The sequence below is a fragment of the Melanostigma gelatinosum genome (assembly GCF_949748355.1).
Source record: "Melanostigma gelatinosum genome assembly, chromosome: 16".
Lineage (NCBI taxonomy): Eukaryota > Metazoa > Chordata > Actinopteri > Perciformes > Zoarcidae > Melanostigma > Melanostigma gelatinosum.
This window is the reverse complement of record NC_136649.1, coordinates 2462908-2485663: the sequence shown is the minus strand read 5'-3', so window position 1 is coordinate 2485663 and position 22756 is coordinate 2462908. Positions and strand designations below refer to the sequence as shown.

Here is a 22756-nt window from a genome sequence, read left to right as displayed (position 1 = left end):
TGGACATATTGGGCACCCCTGGTTAGGAGGTACTTTTAAAGAAACATAATATTTATGCATCTCACCTTGTCATTTTTTTGATTTCGCCATATTTGTATTTGGGAAATGTGTCTCTAGGCATCACAGGTGAAGAAAGTAGGCGCCATACTCAGCTACACGGTATCAAATGGTTATGGAAACATAACCATGCTCAAGTTGTAATCACAGACAATATCATCATGTCCTTCTGCAGGTCTTGTACTTTGCTGCAGCAGAAGGAGAAATGGGAGGAGCAGGAGAGGCACAGTCAGAAAGAGAAGGAGGAACTGAACCAGGAGATCCAAAAGAGTCGTCTTCTACAACAAGAGAATCTACAGCTCAAAACAGAAGTGGACAGGTACTGTGTTGGAAGTTGTTTTCTTAAGGTCTAAGCTTTGAAAAGGTAGTTAAAGGGATAGCATGGATGTTTAGAAGTGGGGTCGTATGAGGGACTTATCCACAGTCAGTGTATGAAGTATTACCGGCAGTAGATAGCGGTCGGCACGCCTCCAGTGTGAGAAACAGACCAGCACTGGAGCAAAGTGATGTACTGCTGTGGACGGGAACAGCTGCTAAAACCTATTTTAGATGCCTAAAAAAGTCATTATCAATTTAAATGTAAACTATATTTGGAATATTTTGCCAGTTCTATAAGAGCAGTAGACCAGCAACCCTCGTGTTCTGCAAGGTAAAATGATGTTGTTGTTTTTCAAAATGGAGTCTGGTGTCTTTGGCAGAAACTACAGCTTCAGTTCCTCGCCAGAAACGGCTGTCTCACTGTCTCATGGCAAGGTTAAGGTCTACAATATGTTTTGCTGACAGCAGTATGTTGCTTTGCCCCTGTGTGGTAGCTCAGGTCTGTTTCTCCAAACTGGGGACGTCATGACTAGCCATGAACTGCACATGATACACTCACTATGGACAAATGCCTCATGCAACCCCACATCCAAACATCCGGACTAGAACTCGAGGCAGAACCTGGGAGCACAGTTGGCTCCAAATTATAAAACTACCTGAAATGATTACTTGACTTTCCTCGTGAAGTTATTCTTTCTCTTTTGCTCCCCCCTTTAGGTTAACAGAGAGCCAATCGCAGCAGTCAGAGCAATATGAGGGGCTGCAGCAGCGCATGAATGATTGCAAGAGCTCATTAAGCTCCGCCCAGCTGGAAGAGAGTCGATGGATGGCGAGATACGATTCGCTAATGGAGCAACACCAGGGCCTGGATCTAACCATGACCAAACTAGACAACCACTGTGAGGTGAGCCGGGCATTTTACTTTAGAAATAAGTGACACGTGTGTCCTGAAGCACAGCAGAGTAATCACCATCACCTTCTCTCGGTTACTTTCCTGACCTGTATGTGTGGTTTTTTAGCTGTTGAGCCGACTGAAAGGGAACCTGGAGGAGGAGAACCACCACCTCCTGAGTCAGATCAACCTGCTGAGTCAGCAGAACCACACTCTACTGGAGAGGAGCATGGAGAGCAAAGACCTGTATCACCAGGAGCAGAAACTATACATGTAACCACACCGCAACACCTGCAACACAAACTGTGCACCATAAAACAACACAAGCAGTAAACAGACTATAAATATAACGATAGAGCAGACACCACCCTAAGAGGGAATTATCCCGAACTGCTTTTAAAGAAATGACACGTGTGTACTTTTATGTTGAAACTGTAAAGATAAAACAGCCTTTATCTCAAATTACATGGATGGATGAGCTCATCTATGGTTTTGTGTGAGCATGAAGCCAAAAGAAATTCACCCCTTTTGCAAACCAATTAGCTGGAAAGCTATATTGTTTCACAGAGCTTCATCTTGCCATCACTACATACTATTTATGGGGACAGTTGGAGCCCGGCGGCAACCTCCGTTTCTGAAAAGTGAAGCAAAAGTCCCTTAAACCTCCTACTTAGAGTCAAAAAGACCATAAAGCAGGGTATGCTTTCGAGCGTGGTTACCTTGTGGTTGACAGTTCACTACCAGAGCCGTATACGGCCTCTCTACATCAGTTGCCAGCAGTCCAAATATGGTCACATCAGTTCACTGGTTGCAAAAAGCCAAGTTGGCAACGGCCAAAATGCCGGACTCGAAATTTAAAAACAGCAGTCCACAAACCAACGGGTGACAGCATGGGGACTATGTCCACTTCTTATGTACAGTCCGTGATTGGAACGCACCCCAACGTTGCCAGGGAGTCCCGTCACAAGTGCAATACACTTCTTGGTTTGAATCACATGACCTAAATCATATATCTTTCCTATTCGATCTTAGCGAATGGGAAGGACATAGTAGTAAATTCAGTAATAACTGTTGTCCACTGAGTGTCTCTGAAAATAAGATACAGTAAAGTGTACCATGGCAATGAATACGACGTGTTTCTGTGTTTTTTTTTATTTCTCCATCCAGTGATAAGCTGAATGCTCTCCGTCGCCAGAAAGAGAAACTAGAGGAGAAGATCATGGACCAGTACAAGTTCTACGACCCCACACCTAAAAAGTAATGATTTTATAGACTCATTTCATTTTCTTTTTAACAGGAAATGGGGAATATCTGTGTTCAGTGTACAACCAGCCCCACATAACGGTTCATGTTGTGTCTCGTCAGGAGGAGTCAGTGGGCCGGAGCCAAAGCTTTAGCCAAACTGATTAAACCCCGAAAGGAGAGCAGCAGGGAGAGAGGGGCCGACCGAGACAAGGAGGGAGGCAGAGAGAGAGAGAGAGCAAAGAGTGCCCCAGACATCCCGCTGCCTTCCCCGCCCCCCCTCCTCCCTCCTGAAACCCCACCCCCTCTTCCTCAGCGCACAGGAAGTGACACACAGGACAGCGGCCATGACCACAGTAACCATAACAACCACACCAGCAGCACCAGCCTGGGACCCCAGAGTCCAGCGCTCACGCCCATCGTCCAAGGTAAGTACACTCCGTCTTCATACACTATTAATTATCAGGACCGGGAGAATTTACCCGTCAAAGATCACAAGTTTCATATTGACATCAGAGGAGAAATTCATGTCTATGATGTCGTCTTTATGGAACATGAGAGAGTGGGAAACGGTTTAAAGTGTTTTATTCTGAAATGCACAATCTGTATGTATCAAGTACATTCTTTGTTAATATTATGGTTCCAAAACCTCAAAGGTGATGGAACATGGTGACTTCTGATCTGGTGCACCTCCATATCTTCACCTGTAGAGGGCGCTGTTGAACACCACATAATATCAGTGACCATTTCTCACGTCTATGATCATCCACTGTACCTGTACTCTACTGGGTTTCCATATCAACAAGACTCTGCTCGTGCAGAAGAGTTTTAATAGCACACAGACGTATTATGGAATGTTCAAACCTGGTTTCTACTGCATTCTTTCCAAACTTTGTTTTGTAATGTATCATATTTTACACTTCCAGGTGCTTCCTGATACTTTATAATTTATACATTTTTCCAATAAACAAACTAACAAAAGTTACAAGTTTGATTCAGTCAATTTAAAACAAGTGTCGGGAGCTTTGTACCTTTGTAATACTCCATACTCTAAAGTGAAGTGCAATTAAAAGTAACTGTTAGTGCTATTTAAATACTTAAATTATTACTGTTGGCCATTTAAGTTACTATTATTGTCAGAATAAATATGTGCTTTGTGAAACATTCTAAAAAGGGTAAATCACTATTAAACTACTCTAAATTCATCAACATCTAACAACTTTTCATGAAATTATCATAGCAGATGCAAATATTACAGATAAACGATATTACCTCAATGTTTATCAAACGTTTCTGAAATAATACTTTTAGAGCTGAAATACAGTGAAATCACTTCATTCCATGTTTGCCTTGTATTATATAAAACGATGGATCTTATAACATTTATTCTGATCTCCAAAAGCCACTAACTATACCCACATCTTTAGTCCAGCTTGTGACAAGGGCTCACAAGTAGACATTGCTTTGTATTTACACATACAAGAAAAGGTATGGGACCACTTCACGCTCCAGCAAACTGACTTTTCATCTTTCTGTCCTAATAATAGAAGTGGGTTCTAATGCATGGTCCAAACTTTGTTTATGTTTCTATTTTAATGTTATTTATTTTTTTAGAGCTCTACTCTTAAATGGAGTTCTCCTCATGGCTGAACTCAATTCACTCTGTGGCTTTTTAATTGAATTCCACTGGCAAGTGGAAGTTTAAGATAAGTTGAAACATAAACCGTAAATCTTAAGATTCTGTCCCCAACATATTCCTACACCATGCGTTGTACTACCAGTCCTACTTTGTTTGAATTCAGAGTGAGTTGAGGTCAGTCTCTTTGAGTCTAATGCATGGTTTTACTTTTTTCTTGTTTTTATTCTCATGGATCTTCTTGCATGATGTCAGTTATTTAGCATTCTGCCAATAACTTCTGAATCAACTGTTTCCTTTGATTTACTCACTGTCATTATTTCATCATTTGCTTTACGTTTCTCCATCTCTCCCTCCTATCTCTCTCTACTCTCTCCATCTCAGCTCCCCTCACCCCAAAACGCTTCCATTTCTTCCGCAGTAAAAGTCAAGAGAAACTCCTCCCCTCCTCCCCATCCTCCTCCTCGTCTTCCTCCTCCTCCCGTCCCTCCCTCTCTCTCACCAGAAGACTGCGATTCTGGTCTTCTACTGACATCACAGCTGACGTCATCACTAGCCAGCCATTCTTAGCCAACGGAGTATTCTAAACCCCCCCCCCCCCTCTTTAACCATGCACATCATCATCGTCATCATCACTGTCACCTCCACGTCATGATGCTCAGCAACACTCATCGCTGTGACTCTCAGTACTTCACACAATAATGCACATACCATACACTTCATCAACACTAATGCAGTCACACTCCTCGAGCCTACAGATAAACATTCAAACACACATAAACAGGTGCGCGTTGCAGGTGTGAGCCAGCCAGTACAACTAGTAAGTAGTAAGCACACACATGAGATGGTTTATGTGTGAGAACGTGTGCGCGCCATGTTTCCCTGCACGCCAGGCACGCCTGCATACGTCTGCATGTCCTTGAAGAGTTGTTTTATTTCTGATAGGTATCTGTGTGAAGGATGTTCATTTGTGTTTGTGTGCTGTCTGCTCACTTAATGTTTTTAATCTGATCCTCTGTCTGAAATAAGCTTTTTAAGCATCAGAAGCCTTCATGTGTTTTTAAAACACCAATGTTTTTTGCTTATATCGGCGTCTTTAAGGCAGCTAAGATAAGAATCACGACACCATATCGGTTTAAAGGGAAACTGCGTCACTTTTAAAAGAAGAAACAATACTGTCTTCCTCACAAATGAAAAGTTGAAGCAATTAAACACACACACATAAAACACACACGCATGCAAAATTCACTCAGGGGTTTTGTCCCCACAGCTTTATGACCGGTAGATTATGGTGGCCAACATTAGCTGGTGTTAGCTTAGATTAAGCAGTTATCTGATTTTGAGTCTCCTCTACCTTTCTTACTGTTACTGTTACATTTAAGCGTGTCCTAGATAAACATTTCAATGACGTAAAACAAGAAGTAAACAGATCAAGGCCTATTTGTTGTCACCATCCCATTGGATCTCAGTCAAGCTGCCTTTCTCGCCTATGTCTAAAATGCATTTTAAACATTATTATGTGCTATAATCTGCTTAACACTGTATAATTGTAGTTATAAGCACTCATGAATCTTCATAATGATTTATAACCTAATCATCACAAATTATAAAGCATTTTATAATGACTTATAAGGGAGTTATAAGTATCATAATATTTCATAATTGCTGGTCACTCCCTGACTTATCTTGTATTGATCATAGTGCATAGAGCGATGCAGGGATGACACCCTTTTTGTAGTCCAACAGGAAGTTGGCCTCACACTGGTTCCCTCTACAGAAAGCCAATGGGATTTTTTCATTGGATTTCTGATTATTGCAGAAAATAATCTCTGTGGCAAATAAATGTTAATGATACTTACAAGTTTTGTTAAGCGAGCTAATGTACACCACTTTTATGATTTTTGAAGGGTAAATGCTATCGGCAGAGGACAACGCTAACGTTAGGCTATAAAGGAACTACACCACGGTCACATGGCTTCACCTCACCACCACCAAGCTAAAGGAGAACCGCTGTTTTTAAGAAACATAAAAGCTTCTAAACAGTTGAACCACAGACCTTTTTTCAGACATCTAACGAAAAACACACACAAAAAACATTGACTCTGAGACGAGGAACAGGAAGTGAAAGAATGCTGACTCATTTCCTGGTTTTGGACTCATTCCTGCAGAACTCTATTATAATTATCATAGTTGTTAGGCATTATTATTACCATTATCGATTGCCCCACTTTGGCAAAATTTACCATTTTGTTACTGTTGAAAAGTGCCCATAAGAACAACGAGAGCAAAACGTCAGGGAGCAAGTGTTATATGTTCCATCCAGTGATGTCAGTGACCCCCGTGCCTTGACATTGGTCAGAAATATCCCGTCACAATGTCCAGTGTGCCTGAATCAATGAATGATGTCTTGCTTGGCTTTCTTGCTACTTTATGTGACGCACACAACACGTCTCATGGCGTGCAGGTTCCCTTACAACACTGTCACTGGTCTGCAGGTTTAACTGTTTACCGTAGCAGTACTCCAGGAGGCAGCAGTGAGAGTGTCAATGGAGAGGATGGACACGGCCACGGTAATGAACGTGTTGATGTTTAATGATGGTTAACATTCTGCTAACGCGTTGTGAATCCAGAGCTTCTTGATTAAGATGGAAGGTAAATCTATGTTTACGGTGTTCGCATACATTTTGAGACGGTCTAATTATTGTAAAGGAACTGGACTGTTAGCCTTGCTCAGTGTTCACTCAGTGAACCACCTGCTTGGATTGATTGTGAACTCAGCAGCTGGAATCATATTTTTAATTTCAGCCACAAATTCCAACCTTTTACTGAATCAGGTCTTGTGCACATTTATTGCTGCTAGTGGCCTATCTAGCCATGTTTGGTCTTATCGTTCTTGCTTGAAAACCTAAATTGAGTTACTGGGAAGGAAGGGGAAGAGATTATACTATTATAATATGCGGCTTCCTTTTACCAATACTTGTGGCTTTGAGAAATGCTTTGAAATTTAAGGTAAAAGGAGATATATGTCTAGTATTATTGTTTATATTACATGCAGTTGAGTATATAAGGACAATGTATGATATTATAAAAAGTAAAAGATATTTTCAGTGTAATATTAATTCATTAATTTACAACAATGCATTGTTTTGCTCTTGGCAGCCTAACCTCTTTGAGTTTGCTGCCCTCCAGGTCAGACCCATAGAGCTCTGAGCTCAACTCCCAGCCATCAGTCACCCTCATTGGGACTAACTACCAGCTCCAGACTGGGACAAGCTCTCAGCCGCAGGCCCAGAGGTAAGCCGGACTATCAATACTAATATTAATAACCCTTATTCAGGAGGCAGCAAGAGAATGTTTTGTAATGGTGTGTACAAATGTACAGGTCTATTATTTGATGAAGACTCCCGCCACAACTCCTCTGACTCTATGTTTGGTCAACATGGCAACACGGGAGGTCGCCCAGGGTCAGCAGACTTCAGCCACCACACCTCCAGCTCCAACTCGCCTGTCAATGGCAGAGGTACACACACACACACACAGTGGCTCAGTGGTAGAGCAGGTTGTCTCTCACATCAATTTTTAGTTCAAAAAAATCCAAACCATTTTGTGTCACTGCATCCGAAGGAACGTTAGCTAGCTAACAGTAGCAAAACAGGTCTGTCTCTCCCTGGCAATGTGTTGTGAAATGCGAGGTTCATTCAAACATAACTGGTCATTGAAATTATGCATTTTAATTTGATGTTCTTTATTCATGAGTTGTTTTTTTTGTGACAAACATTTTATTCATGATACATACTTAGGAACAAAAAAGGAGCACTGACTCATCCTATTCCCCGCTACATTTCACAGATATTACAGGTTATGTTGTTTGTTTGCAATTATAGTTGACCTATTGTTAATATATTTATATAGATATATATATTATGAATATATATGTCTATATATATATATATAGATAGATATATATATATTTTTAATCGCATGATTTTTTTGAGATTAATCGCATTATGTGTACAGTTCAATAATGAATTCAAAAGTAGTGTATTGCGCACTTTTATTTTAAAAGTTCTGCTATATGAACAAAAGGGCAATAACATTTGGTTTGCAAACACAAATGAGGTTGTGTTTGCAAACACAAAACACAAATTTGCCAACAAATAAGGTTCTTTTTAACAGCAGTATTCCCTTTACACAGCAGCGATCATATTTCTTGCACTATCTGTGCTCAGTGTGCTGACTTTATGTGAAACGTTCCACTGCTGTGCAACATGAATAAAATGTTCTGCGCACGTTTCAGCAAAATGTCTGTCTTGTGTCTTCATGAGTCAGAGCATTTGAATGCAGCTCTACTGTTCATCAACATAATGCTGTAACTCCGAGGTGATGATGGTGAGCCAGCGATGTCCAGTCGTCTCCAGTGAGAGCAACAGCTGGTGCACGTTGTAACGCCGTCGCTTTAGTCGTCCTCTCCTTTTCATACAACTCGTGTATTCTTCTTGTGACGGTGCGTCTTGAGGCTCATACGTGACGTCATTCGTTGCGATCCTAAAGGTGCGTTCACACCAAACGCGACGAGAACGCAGCTTGAGAACGTTCCTCAGACCGACATCTTCCACAACACTAATCGACCTGCAGTTTGTATCCACTTCTCTGTGGCTTTTGTTAGCTTGTCTTGCTTTAGTTTATCTATACTTCTCCCACACGCTGCATCAACGTAGTCTGAAGACTTCCTCCACCGCTGCCAGGGAGCAACGCAATTTCAAAATAATAATTTTTAAAAACTGCGTTAACATGCGATAAAATAATTGTCGGCATTAATGAATTAATGCGTTAACGCGATAATAACGCGTTAACTTGCCCAGCACTAATATATATATATATATATATATATATATATATAACTCTGACAATTATTTTATCGCCGTTAAAGCATTTTTTTATTATTTTTTATTTTGAAAGTCCGTTGCTCACTGGCAGCGGTGGAGGAAGTCTTCAGACTACGTTGATGCAGCGTGTGAGAGAGGTATAGATAAACAAAAGCAAGACAAGCTAACAAAAGCCACAGAGAAGTGGAGACAAACTGCAGCTGATTAGTAACGATTAGTATTCGCCTCGCGTTTGGTGTGAACGCACCTTTAGGATCGCAACGAATGACGGCATGAATGAGCCTCAAGAATGAGCTGAGAAAGTTAGCGGATAGATTAATGTGAGACAACATCCGGTTTCTTCAGACGAACATCCGGTTTTCAGAATAAGATATTTCATAATAAGACAAAGTATGAATTATATTCACATTAAGTATAAAACATACTGCATCTCGTGAGTTAAAGGGAAAATACACCTAAATTGTGCGTAAAGTGTCTTTATTCTTTGATCGCTGGCTCACCATCATCACCTCGGAGTTACAGCATTATAGTGATGAACAGTAGAGCTGCATTCACATGCTCTGACTGTCATGAAGACAGACATTTTTGCTGAAACGTGCTGAAACATGTTATTCCTGTTGCACAGCAGTGGAACGTTTCACATACAGTCACACACTGAGCACAGATAGTGAAGAGATAGAACTGCTGCTGTGTAAAGGGAACACTGCTGTTAAAAAGCACCGTATTTGTTTTAATAAGTGTTTGTAAACCAAATGTTATTGTCCTTTTGTTCACATAGCAGTACTTTTAAAATAAAAGTGCGCAATACACTACTTTTGAAAGCAGAAAGCATGTTGGGCTCATCCTCAGCTGACAGCATTACCTTGTTGGTGATTATCACTACCTGATGGAAGATAAATGTTCTTCCATATTCTCTTCCAATAGATAAGATGTCTATAATTTTACAATTTTGCAATCCATACAGCAGTAATGCCAATGTATCCAAGTAATTTCCATTGCATATATTCTATATGCATGAGGACTAAGGTAGCCTTTTGGTGATGTAAAAACATGAAAGTCTCTCTCGAGCCAGTGTTTGGTTTGTCCGTTCTGGGCTACTGTAGAAACATGGTGGTGTATCATGGTGGACTCCATGAAGTGGACCTGCTCGCTATGTACATATAAAGGGCTCATTCTAAGCTAACCAAAACAAAACCATTCTTGGTTTCAGGTGATTACACACCATGAAAACATAGTTATGAATATCATATTCCCATCTTTAGAATTGAAAGGTCATGTATCCCACGGTAACACAACGGGTCCCAACATGTTCCAATGTTTGTGTTATAATATGTTCCAGTCTAATAATGCCAGTCTTCATCCCATTCACACAATTTCTTTATATGTTGCCGCACCTTCACAGCTTGGCCAAAAATTTGACCACATTTTTTGACACAATATGTAAGAGACATATCAGTGAACAATAGATCTCCGAGTTTAAGGGGAGTCATTTATTATGGGAATTCTTGAGTATATATAAAAGAAAATATATAATATGAACAGATACTAATAACAGCTAGCTAGCTTCTTTTGATTTGTTCTAACCTTTTGGCAGTATCTCGGAACCCTCTAGATAGCGCTCTGAGGCCCACAATTGGGCAGCAGGCAGAATATTTATATGAATAAAAGAGAAATTGCTATTGTGTATTACTGATGATGTATAACATTAGATAAATAACAAAGTGAAATGACCCAGTCTATATGCAGCTCATACATGTTTTATATACAATATTCTGTCCTAAAAACCTCAGGTGTACTGAAGTGGTACCCAGTTTCAGTCAATACTAACTCGATATTTTTAACCGTCTTAGACTCATCAGATCGTCAGGCTCGCTCAGCCAGCCTCTCTAGTGATGATGTCATGGGTCTGAGCCAATCACAACAGACTCTGTCACGTAGCTCCACCCTTCCATACGACCACGCACCCCAGAGGGCCCAACCGCAGCGCGGAGGTGGGGTTCGAACTAAGGCCCGCCCGTCGTCTCCTGGAAGTGAGATGGTGACGCTAGAGGAGTTTCTACAAGAGAGCAACCAACAGTCACCTCCTATGGTAGGGAATATATGCATGTATAGTGAAAAATAAGTTTACTATTATGCTAATATGTATGTACACACATAAGAAATATAATTTGCTCTTAAAATAGGAACATTGACATGGTATTCACTTTATTATGGACACCTCCCTGTCTACACATCTCATCCCTAGAGACAGTAAAACATTATCATCATAAAGACACAGTGAAAACCCACAACTGGTGGCTTTTAGGGCAAAAAGGCTTAAAGACAACGGCCTCACAGTGAGTAACAAACACTCACCTGTGAGACGAGACAAATCATTATTGCAGAGCTCCCTTGGGTCTGTGGTTTACACAATACATGATATGGGGGATGTTAAGAAATGACTAGTGCTGGACAAGTTAACTCGTTAATTGCTAACGCATTTTTTTAAATGTATTATTTTTTTATTGAGAGACAACAGACAATACATATACATAACAACAAGAGGATGACAAGAACAGTGGGATAAAAGCCAGCAAACATCCTATAGTCAGGAAAAAAAATAAAGAGAGAAGCTGCACCAGCTGTTGCTCTCCCTGGAGACTACTGGACATCGCTGCGGTAAAGTCAGCAGACACTCAGATCTCCGTGGTCAACTCAGCAGACACTTACATGTTAGTGCACCTATATGCTGAAATCATGGTAAACGCATTTAAACGGCACAGATCGGGAGCGAGTGAAGGAGGTTTCTTTCATGCTTGAATCTCCAATTCCCTTCCTGAAGATAATGGTTGATGTAGTCAATGTTCGGATTAATCTCAAAGCACACTGGAGGCAGAAACTTTAGAAACGTTGTTATAGAAACAAGCTTTTGATGACTTCTCCTCAGAGCCTCGAGCCGCTGAAGTCTGCGCTGTCAGGCACCGATAGTAAGTATACTATAAATATAAATAAATACAAAACACTTGGCTTCAAACTACAGCTTCAAACTTTTTAACTATGAACAATATAACTGTTAACAGTTTACAGAATACTTAAATAAATATAAATAAATAAAAACACACACACACTCTGTACACACACTACAGCTTCAAACTTCAGCAATTATTTTGCAGAAATATGATCATATTTTCCTTCTCTGGCAAAATACGACACGTCTCATGACTTATTTTATTTTACCAGTTGGTGGCGGTAATGCGCCAATTTGTCGTTTGCCAACCGCTCCTACACCTCAAAGAAGGAGAAGAAGAAGCTTTCGTGCCTGTGTTGTTGTGCTCATGAGCGACAGCGCTAAGTACGTTGTAATAATACTATGAGAGGAGCGGAGGACCGAGTCCTGCTGCCAGGACGGAGTCATCAGAGTAGTGTAAACAAAGTATTTTAATCGACTCAGGCACCGAAAGGAAGCACCGAAATCTGCGTTTCGGTCCGGTAGATACCGGACGTACAGGAACCGGTGCTATATTAGCACCGAGTTTCGGTACCCAACCCTACTAATGTCACTATGAATAATACAGTTTTCATATTTATTCCCAGCTGAACAGACTGCTTGGGACAAACTAAATGATCTATTGGAAGTTCAGGAGCTACAATCAATCCTTGAATGCATTTATTTGAAAACGTGTTGATATAGACACTTCTTTGTCTTTTTCATGTCTGTTCATTTTCAATCTTAACAGTATTCTGTTGAGTTTTAGGATAAACTTCTCTGACTGGGGGGCGGGGACCCGTCCCTTGTATGGTCATTTTACATTTGAAAAAAGACCAATTCTTTAAAGATGATGACTTCCAACATTGAGAAAAATTACTTTAAACTCTCTGAACACTCTCAGTTCCATCAAACACCTCACACGAAGAAAGAAACCATGACACGTGTTCTTATCTCGACACAGAGCTACATATTTGAGGTTGTGCCGGCCTTCGATCAGTTAATAAATAATAGATCAGTTTAATCTGCATCACCACAGAGCAGAGAAGACAGCCGACCAAAGAAGGGACGTTTCTGACTGAGCAGCAAACGCTCATGTATTAGTCATTGTCCATATTTCTGAAGTAGTACTTTTTACCTCCAATCTAACAGCTGTGAGGTAGACTCCTGCCTACAAATCAGATGTGTCATTCCAGCCTGTCATCCAGTGAGCCAGTCACTAGAAGAACTGCAACACCCATAATAATTCTTATTGATGGTCCCACAGAGAGAGCTGCCTCTAAAACAACACTCATTCCTTATGACAAAGAAATATCAAATCTAGGGTGATTCTGATATCGGCACCACATTTCAATCAGTATAATAAATTAATATCATAAACAGGGATTCCCACCCTTACATCAAAGGTTTCACGGCCATTGACATCAGACATATTAATGTAGGCCAGACACATGTTCTTTCTTTCTACCAGAAGTGATCGTTTCTACAGCACTTGCTCACAAAGCACATAACAGGAACACAGCAATAATAATAGTGAAATATGAATGTGGGATGTCCAGCAGAATAGGTTTGAGACCAAAACATAGTTATGAGGGTGTTAGCTATTGACCCTGCAATCAAATAATGTGTTATTGAAAGTAAAATAAATTTGTGTATTAAAATGTGTTGTATGTGTTTGTGTGGAGGATGAAACTCACCCCACAGAGAGAAGGCCAGAGCACGCGTCCGGCTGCTTTGTGCAGTCGACACGCTGCAATAAGAAATCTACCAAGACTGGTTTACAATTATAAGGAATTTAATTCCACTGATGCAAGTACGATTACAGTTAAACATTGGAGTACATACTCCTATGAAATATTACAATATTAACCCACTTTGGAAAAAAACTACCTCTGGTCCCAGGACACAGCCGTCGCTGGGGCCCGCACGCTAGAAAGAGGCAGAAAAAACACTTCTAACTCCGCCCACATATTCGTTTGCGACTCCTCCCCTTCCGTCTATCTCAATTTCTATTGGCTAACTTCTCTACGCACTTCTGTAAACGCCTATCTCCACATCTCTCTCTCCCTGAGCAGCTAACACATTCAAATCCTGTCAGTTATGGCTTACTCCCTTCTATGATAATCCTTCAGTATATAAGTTAGACTTCTGCAATTTGGCAGAAGCTTCATGTCTTATTAGCTCCTAATCTTACAACACTTTATGTTTATCTTAATTATGCATTCCCAAAACCCTTATGATTATGACTAATTATGAATTCTTAATTATGAATTATTAAACACTTTTATTATATCTACTGAACATACCGTTTTTTGCTCAAATTTCTTACATTTGCGAAACTAAATGTTTTGCTAGCTTTTGAGCATGGGCGGATCTACACTGAAAGAGCTAAAGATATGTATAATAGTGTATTTATACTGGGGGGCTCATCTCGTAGACCCATATTGTGGGAGGGCCCTCTGTGAACTAAGCTCTAGGCCTTAATTATTATAGTTTATATAGAGAGCTGACACATACCATATTAATGTGTCACACAGCAGCAGATGGCGTATGTCAGTAATCAATCAGTATATGCTGATGGGGAGTGGTGAGTGACATACCGTGTACGTGTCACATGCCATATTGTTAGAGTCACTTGGAAAATCTAGCTAAACCCTAGGGATGTGTCGAGGCTTCGAAGCATGTGTCGAATAATCAGGAAGATTTTTGTGAAGCGCGTATCGAGGCTTGTGTTGGTGACGTATGTGGTGACGTTCGAAGCCTCGCGAGCCGGCCTTACCACGTGACTGATTCAGGAAATGGTTCGCGGGTTTGGCGTGCGATTCAAAATGTAAGGGGCAGCGAAACACAATGGACCCCCCTCACATTTTGTGGACTTGGGACTTTATTGCGTGTTTGTTTGCAATCTATTCGAGCATCACAAACATCCTTCATGTATTCAATTCAAAGCTTCACACCCCAAAGCCATGGTGTCGTTATAATCACTCTGCCTGTTTTACGTTTATTGTCCACTTGATGGCACAGTAGAGCAAATGAAGCATGATGAAGCTTCGGCCCACGAGTGAACCAATTGGATGGAAGGCTTCAATGGAGCTTCATCTCGCCATCACTACTAAACCCTAAAAAACTATTTTTTTTGTTTTTCCTTTGTCTAGGTGTCAACAGGAAGCAAGGAGGATTTGATGACGGACTATTTCACCAGAAGTCCCGCCCCCTCAGCTCCCGCTGGCAGAGATCAGGTGACTCCCACCAGCTATGTCACGCCCACTGTGCAGTCATCCAACCAGAGGCCGGGCCAGAGCGTCAAACCCTCGCCACGCCAGCCTGTAGGCCAATCCCTGGCCTCAGGTCAGCCCGTCACCCAGAGAAGCAGCCAATCGCTGAGCAGAGCTTTCAGCCTGGCCTCAGCTGATTTGCTGCGCTCCAACGGACCAGACAGTTTCCGTGGAAATGAAGGCCAATTGGATGTGGTCGTTCGGCGACAAGGGGGAGGGGCTAGTGGGAGAGAGCGGCCGCTCTCCGCTCGGCTGGCTGGCCCGACCAATCAGCCCGGTGACGGCAGCTTCCTGAATCCCCCTATTCACCATTCGTCCTCTCTCAACCTGCAAACGGAGGGACACGCAGAAAGAGAGAGAGGGAGGACCCCCATCTCTCGGAACGGCCCCACCTCGTCCTCCACCTACCACCACCGCGGAGAGGTCGCCATGGTAACCCCCGTCAGGGCTGTTCCTGCCACGCGGCCTGACGAGGCCTCGGAGCACAGGGAGGTGTCAAGTGAGGGACAGTCGGGTGACTCCTCCCACTTGAAGAAAGAAAGCGAGAGAGCCAGGTGTGGCTCCGTTGAACGCCCAAAGAGCACACCTTCTTCCCCTGACCCCAACAACGACCCTCAGACCGTGTGGTATGAGTACGGCTGTGTCTAAACACTGATACTGATGGACTTCCATGGGCGTGGCTGTGTCTAAAGACAGAAACCCAAAAACTCAAACTACAGTCTGCTGGGCCTGAATCCAAACCCTCAGTCACAAGCAATCAGTCTCTGGACTGTGCTCCTTGTATTGCTCAAACACAACATCTACTGGGAATAAGTCTAAGTCCTGGAATGCAAAAGCCAAATGTAAACATTTCTGTACATAAAGGAGTCGTGACTTCAGTTTGTATTTTCTGGAGCTAACTTTTGTAGATTAACAAGCAGACCTGATTCCGTATGCCACCTGCCGATACAGCGGGTTAACACAGAAAGGAAGCTTTCCAAATCAAAGCAGCTCTCAGGGATTTCAGCACCACCAAAACAATCACGTCCCACCTCAACTACTGGATCTGTAGAATCAATTTCACCATTTTTCATCACAAGCTGGATCTCTTAGAGGGGGATGCTATGTAGACATGATGAGATCCCTGACGATCTTTCTCAGGATTTAGACATGAACACCACAACACTATCGATGGTCCCTGACAATGCTGGAATTCATTGGCCTCTGCCATTTTATTATCGCCCTGTTTACCGGAGCCCACAGGCTGTTTTTTATTTTTCACATCCAGAAATGGAGATGGGTGCTGAGATGTCTGAAGTCTGAGAATCCACAACACTTAAAGCCTGTGGGAACAGAGGACAAGTCCTACATGCAGAGCTGAGGACCAGAATACTAAGGACGGGCCTGGTCTATGAGCTTGAACTCTTTTGACCTGTTAATGTTTACCTGGAGGCCGTTGGGAATTAGCCATCACCGAGAGGAGTGGTTGGACTGACGTGAAGGCAACCAGAAGCGAATAAATGTATCAGATTTTTCCTCCTATTTCTGTCCTCCTCGAGAGAGGAGCGAGAGAAGGGATGGATTCAAGCAAAGAGAGTTGAGACAAGCGAAGCAGAAAGGCATGTAGAGATAGAGAGCGAGAATAAATGGAGGGACGCTGGGACGGAGGAGAGCGGTGGACAGATGTAGAGATGGACGGAGTGATGGGAGGACAGATAGATAAACAGGAGAGAGGAGGCGCTCCTCCCAGTTAAATTACAGTCCTTCTCCCTCCATCTTTAGATTCTGTCCCAGCATGCAACACTCTCAACACTTTACTGGAAACGTTGCACAGCTCGAGCCAACACTAGCTTCACAAACACACACACACATATATATAATGATATATACAGACACAGAGGAATTGTCCTTGAGGGGCTCGGTTGTGGCTTCGCTAACCATTCAGCTGGCCTTCATTCACACACACACACCACTGGGTAAACCACTGTGTTTTGGTATGGTGCACTAATGCACGCTAAGTTAGCTAGACAGTAGTGAGCGCTGCACAGCCGAGAGAGAGCGACACAGAGAGATTCAGACCCCCTGTTATCTGGATAGTTAGAGTTTGCATGTGATGAATTTAAGTTTTTAGAATAACTAAGTCACCATTAAGAGAACAGCAGCAGAAGGTTGAATACACACAGGGATGTGTTCACCTCATTAAGAGCACTCTAGAATAATAGAAGATGTTTAAGTCTTTCACACTGTCACACATAACTTGGTATCCTTGAACCTGGATCCTATTTTCCCATGTCTTTGTGTCTTTTGCAATATAAGTGTCTGACAACTTTTTTGAAAGAGTCGCTGGAGGAGAAGGCACGTTTTGAAATCCCGCGGGGTGATGTGTTACCAGAGGACAATGCAGAGGAGAGTTTGTTGTGATGGAGCACAGAAAGAGTAGCTCGGCATCTAAAAGAGTTTCTACATCATGGCTGGATATTGATAAGATTTCAACAATGTGGATGAGGTCTTTGAATTGGATTGCTGGCTGTAGTTATTTGAGCCATAATATACGGATGAAGAGGAACAAAGAGAGAGAGAGTTAACAGGCAGAGGAGGGAGAAGCTCGGTACACAGCTTGTTACAAATACATTGTGTGTCCTTTAAAGCCCAGCAAACAGAGAGAGGAGGATGAAGAGGCGGGGGACGTACATGAAAGTATGCCTCTGAGACGGCTGATGATGTCAATGGAAGAAAATAATCTTATGCGAATTATTGTGATCGACTGACCTTTTGTCTGTACTGCTGTTTGTACATACAAAGCTGTCCCTCCTGCATTAGTGACGACTGACTGCAAAGACTTTCCCAAGAGCACTAGAATGATGAAGAGCAGGAGGAAACACTGGAGGAAGTGAACGTTTGACTGGAAGCCATCACTAACCGTTCCGCTCACCTGTTGAACAAAAAGCACATGTCAATATTCATCGAGCTAAATTATTTTACCTGTAACATTTGTACATGACATTCGATTTTTATAAACGCTGCAGATATTCCCAGACTTTTTGGATACTTTTTTGTAAAATCCTCTGGAACTTGGAAAATGAAAATGTTTGTTGATACCAAAAAAAACCTATTTCAGATCAATTCCTGTACACTGGTAAAAGTCATGCGGTTCCAAGAGTTGTAGATTATTTTAAAATTGTTAAAACAGTGTGTGTGTGTGTGTGTGTGTGTGTGTGCGCGTGCGTGCGTGCGAGAGAGACAGTTTGCTGATGTCGAAAGAAAACGTATTGAATACCCAAAAGCAATTTTATATTTTCTGTTGTTGAAACAAGACCGTCACACACACTCGATTGTTCCTATTAGTCAGCTTTACCTGCTCCATGTTGAGAGCACCACAAATCCTCAGCGGGACTCTGGTGCTTCCTGCTCTGTTTCTGGTCTCTGCACCAGAGGCCCACAGAAGGACACCAGCTCACTGTAGGAGAGAAGTGAAAGCAGAAGGTGAAGCGGAGCCCACGTCTTGCTGTCACTGGAATGACTGCTGCTTGACTTCACTTTATGACTACCGGGTATTGCTGACTGCTCTGCTGTGATGTGACTACTGTTTGAAAAAGGCTACTAGTGTGATTCAGTAGAAACTGAGGTTGAAGCTTTTTGGTATTAAAGATTTACAAACTTGAACTGATGCAACTTCATTGTGCCAGCGGTGCCTAGTGTCTTTATTTTAGCACAGTGTCCCAGTTTATTTCCTTTTGCTGTGCAAGGAAAATATAGACATATTTTACATGTATACCGAATAAATATATACATATGTATATGTATATATTTATGTGTATATATGTATGTATCTATATATATGTATGTGAATGGCTGGGACCTAAGATGTTGCTTATCAATAATTGGTTTAGTCTATAGGCCTTTTTCAGAGTGAAAGTGTCCAATTATTATTATTAATGTCGTCTCGGTCCCTGTAAACCACAACAGCATGAGTTCAAAGTTCAAAGTTCAAAGTTCACTTTATTGTCAAAGTTTCCACATGTGTTATGCATACAGAAAATTCGAAATGCCGTTTCTCGCAGTCCCACAGTGTAATATAGACATGAACATATAACATATAATAGAAAAAATAGAATAAAGTTAAGAACATAAGGGCCTAGATAAAGGATTAACAAGTAGCAGCAGAGAATAAAAAGTGACTGGTGCTGGATGAGGGAAGGGGTGTGAGGGGGAGTAGATGTCCTGGTATGTTCCATTTGAGGCAGTGGGGAAAGGTGGGTGAGGGGGAGGGTAGAGAGGTCAGGGGAGAGATGGCAGGGGGGGAGAGAGGGGGAGCGAGAGGAGAGAGGGAGGGAGAGAGTTCAGCATCCTGACCGCCTGGTGGAAGAAGCTGTTCCTCAGCCGGGTAGAGCTCGAACGGAGACTGCGGAACCTTCTCCCTGAAGGCAGGAGGCTGAAGAGGCTGTTGGAGGGGTGGGTGGGGTCACCCGCAATGCCGAGTGCTTTGCGGGTGAGGCGGGTGTTGTAAATGTCCTGTAGTGTAGGGAGTGAGACTCCGATGATCCTCTGGGCAGAGTTCACAATGCGCTGCAGGCTCTTGCGGTTGGAGGCGGTGCAGCTTCCGAACCACAGCGTGATGCAGCTGCTGAGGATGCTCTCAGTGGCGCCTCGGTAGAATGAGAGCATGATGGGGGGGGGGCTCCTGCTCGCTTGAGCTTCCTGATGAAGTACAGGCGTTGCTGGGCCTTCTTTGCCAGTGCAGTGGTGTTGCTGTTCCAGGTGAGGTCATCTGTGATTGTCACACCCAGGAATTTGGTGCTGCTCACCTGCTCCACAGCAGCACCATTGATGGTCAGAGGGAGGGGGGGTTGGGAGTGGGTTCTCCTGAAGTCAACAACAACAATGACAGTGGGCGACCGCGTAAAACCAGGGCCCTGAAATTGAAGCGGTGAATTTCAATAGATTACGGCGGTGAAAGGGTGAGTCTGCTGATGTCAGGATATTGCAGATATATTGAGATATGTATATTTTGGTGGATATAAAACAAAATGCACAGCATCACTCAAACGGAATAAATATATTGGCTGCATTTTTATATACCCATTTAAATGTTGTGATTTTATACATAGTTAATTCAGATGATGCATCCTGTTCAACGTCTACTGTGATGTCTGTTCTGGGTTTGTTGGGAAGTTATGCAAGATGATGGGTGTGATGAAACAAGTCACTCACATCCATCAGCCAACCCTCATCTGTATACAATCTTTTTTCTATCATGCATGCTCATCCCTGGAAGTCACTAGAACAAAACTAAAAATAGAAATATATAGGCCAAATAACATTTTACAGCTTTTCCTTTCATCTTCACATATTCGCCGTGTGTGTATGCGTATAGGCAGAGTGTGCGTCAGCGAGAGCGAGCTGGCGGTCATTGTGCTGCAGACCTACAGAGCGGAGAGACTCGGTAAGAAATAAGCGTCCTCATTTCATTGAGTTAAGTTGTTTTTTTCACCAAGCTCAGTAGAGATAATGTGTATTCATCTGCCGGAAGAACATTTTTTATTCGTCATATCAGTCAGCGATAGTCTTTGATATTCGTTATTTAGCTGAAGTGACATATCGGCGGACTCCTGTTGAATATAGATTATTATCACGTGTTTCAAGTGAAGACTTCAAATGCGTTTAGAATGCCTCTACAGGCTCTCCAGTGCGGACTTATTCATTATTGATCTGAACTATCAAGTCGTGTCAGTCGGCACTCGGCAGGCTGTTGGGGGAGACAAACAGTGTTTGTGGAGTCACGGAGACATTGTCCATCACTCACTGGACTTCATTTACTGCGTGAAGCAGCTGATGGACTGTAGAGCTTCATGTAACATTCACAGAGTTTCCATGTGTGGACTCAGTGACTGCTTATCAAGTGATGGGATACAGCATGTGGGCTACTTTATCTCTAAACGATACAGATCGAAAGATAAAGGAATATCATGATTCATGAGTAATATGAAGATGCTGTTGGAGATAAGAACACCAAAAGTCACCGTAGTTTTGTATTGTGTTGATTTTGTGTCACTTAAGCCAAAATACATAACAAGCTTGTAACCCCCACTCTGTCCGGCAGTGCAGTTTGATGTTCTGTATCTTGAGATCTTCACTGCTGAGATTCCTGCCAGCAAACCAAACAGTGGAGAGGAATTCTAACCATTGAATCAAATCAAACGAGACTGAAGCTCCGTTGGAAATATGACTCTAGCTTTACAGCTGCAGTAATCAATATTTTTTATTTCATATCAAAGGACTATGCTTAATGTGAAAAGGGTGGCCTGTAGGGACAATGTATGACACAAAATGATTGGTCTTTTTCTTTTTTTAAATGCATTCCGTGATCCATGAGATGTGCTTGAAAGCTACAGGAAAAACTTGCAACCTTGAGTTCATAATTTTCTTCTTCAAGCTGTGTATTTACACAGATTGGATTTTTCAAATTTAAAGGGATGTTTTTATGGCTACACCATTCAATCAAATGGAAATATTTCAAATGCCTTACATCTTGTCCACATTATCCCAAAATTCGTCTTAATTTGACATCGTTGGAGATTTTGAGAAGTCTCTAGAATTTAAATTGAAGTTCTATGGGTTTGAACGACTTTAAAGTGGTCAAATGACATTTATTGATGAGCTGATTTTAGTTTAGTTTTTAGTTGCAGGATTGTGCTGCAGGCTATACTGTACATCGCAAGGACTTGATAAGGTTGGCATACAGTCTTTCTACTTCCTGATTAATATTGGATTCACTCTAATTTTCCCATAACCAAACCTTGACTCCCTGCCCACAAAAACAGAGGCTCAGCCCAGCTGCTCTGCTAATTCTTCCTGAGGCTTCTTTTTCTTCTTGTCAAGCTGTCTTGCACCGACTGACTCGGCCTTAGTATAGACTAGGGGTGGGGGAAAAAATCGATACGGCATAGTATGGCGATATTTTGCGTGGCGATATTTTATCGATACACGGACGGCAAGTATCGATCTTTTATTATATAAACTATTAAAATTTTGTTTTTAGAAAAATCAAATCAATTACTTTTTCAGTCCACTAGATGGTGCTGAGTTATTTTCTGGTGAGGTCAGCAAAGGTCCCGGGTCAGCGTGATTGGTAGGAAGTTGGTCAAAACAAAGAGACATCTGGCCTCACAACGGGGTGAAACCTGCCAACAGCAGCCGGCTCATGGGGAGAGTGCAGCGCATAACTGTCTCTCTGCCCTCGACGTCCACGCATCACAAGTTATACTGAGTTATATAACTCTAATATCCTACTATCCTACTAATATAATACATCTCTGATCTGCTGCTACCTTATGAACCATCCCGACCCCTCAGGTCGTCTGGGACCGGTCTACTATCTGTTCCCAGAGTCAGAACTAAACATGGAGAAGCAGCGTTCAGTTTTTCTGCTCCACATATCTGGAACAAAGTCCCAGAAAGCTGCAGGTCTGCTGAGACCCTCAGCTCATTTAAATCAAGACTGAAGAC

The 22756-nt window shown here is 42.2% G+C and overlaps 1 protein-coding gene across 1 annotated transcript in view; it reads left to right on the top strand.

The window, feature by feature from the left end:
* The window catches only part of ccdc88c (coiled-coil domain containing 88C), a gene marked incomplete at its 5' end in the record, with an annotated part of 57459 nt that extends 38546 nt beyond the window's left edge, over positions 1-18913 (top strand). Inside the window, 10 exons of the mRNA XM_079286645.1 lie at positions 233-376; positions 1093-1279; positions 1395-1540; positions 2435-2524; positions 2633-2937; positions 6641-6715; positions 7335-7439; positions 7528-7665; positions 10882-11120; positions 15152-18913. Coding sequence (XP_079142771.1) covers positions 233-376; positions 1093-1279; positions 1395-1540; positions 2435-2524; positions 2633-2937; positions 6641-6715; positions 7335-7439; positions 7528-7665; positions 10882-11120; positions 15152-15919 — 2197 coding nt within the window. The 3' untranslated portion in view covers positions 15920-18913. The remainder of the gene's footprint in view (positions 1-232; positions 377-1092; positions 1280-1394; positions 1541-2434; positions 2525-2632; positions 2938-6640; positions 6716-7334; positions 7440-7527; positions 7666-10881; positions 11121-15151) is intronic.
* Between the last annotated feature and the right edge of the window lie 3843 nt (positions 18914-22756).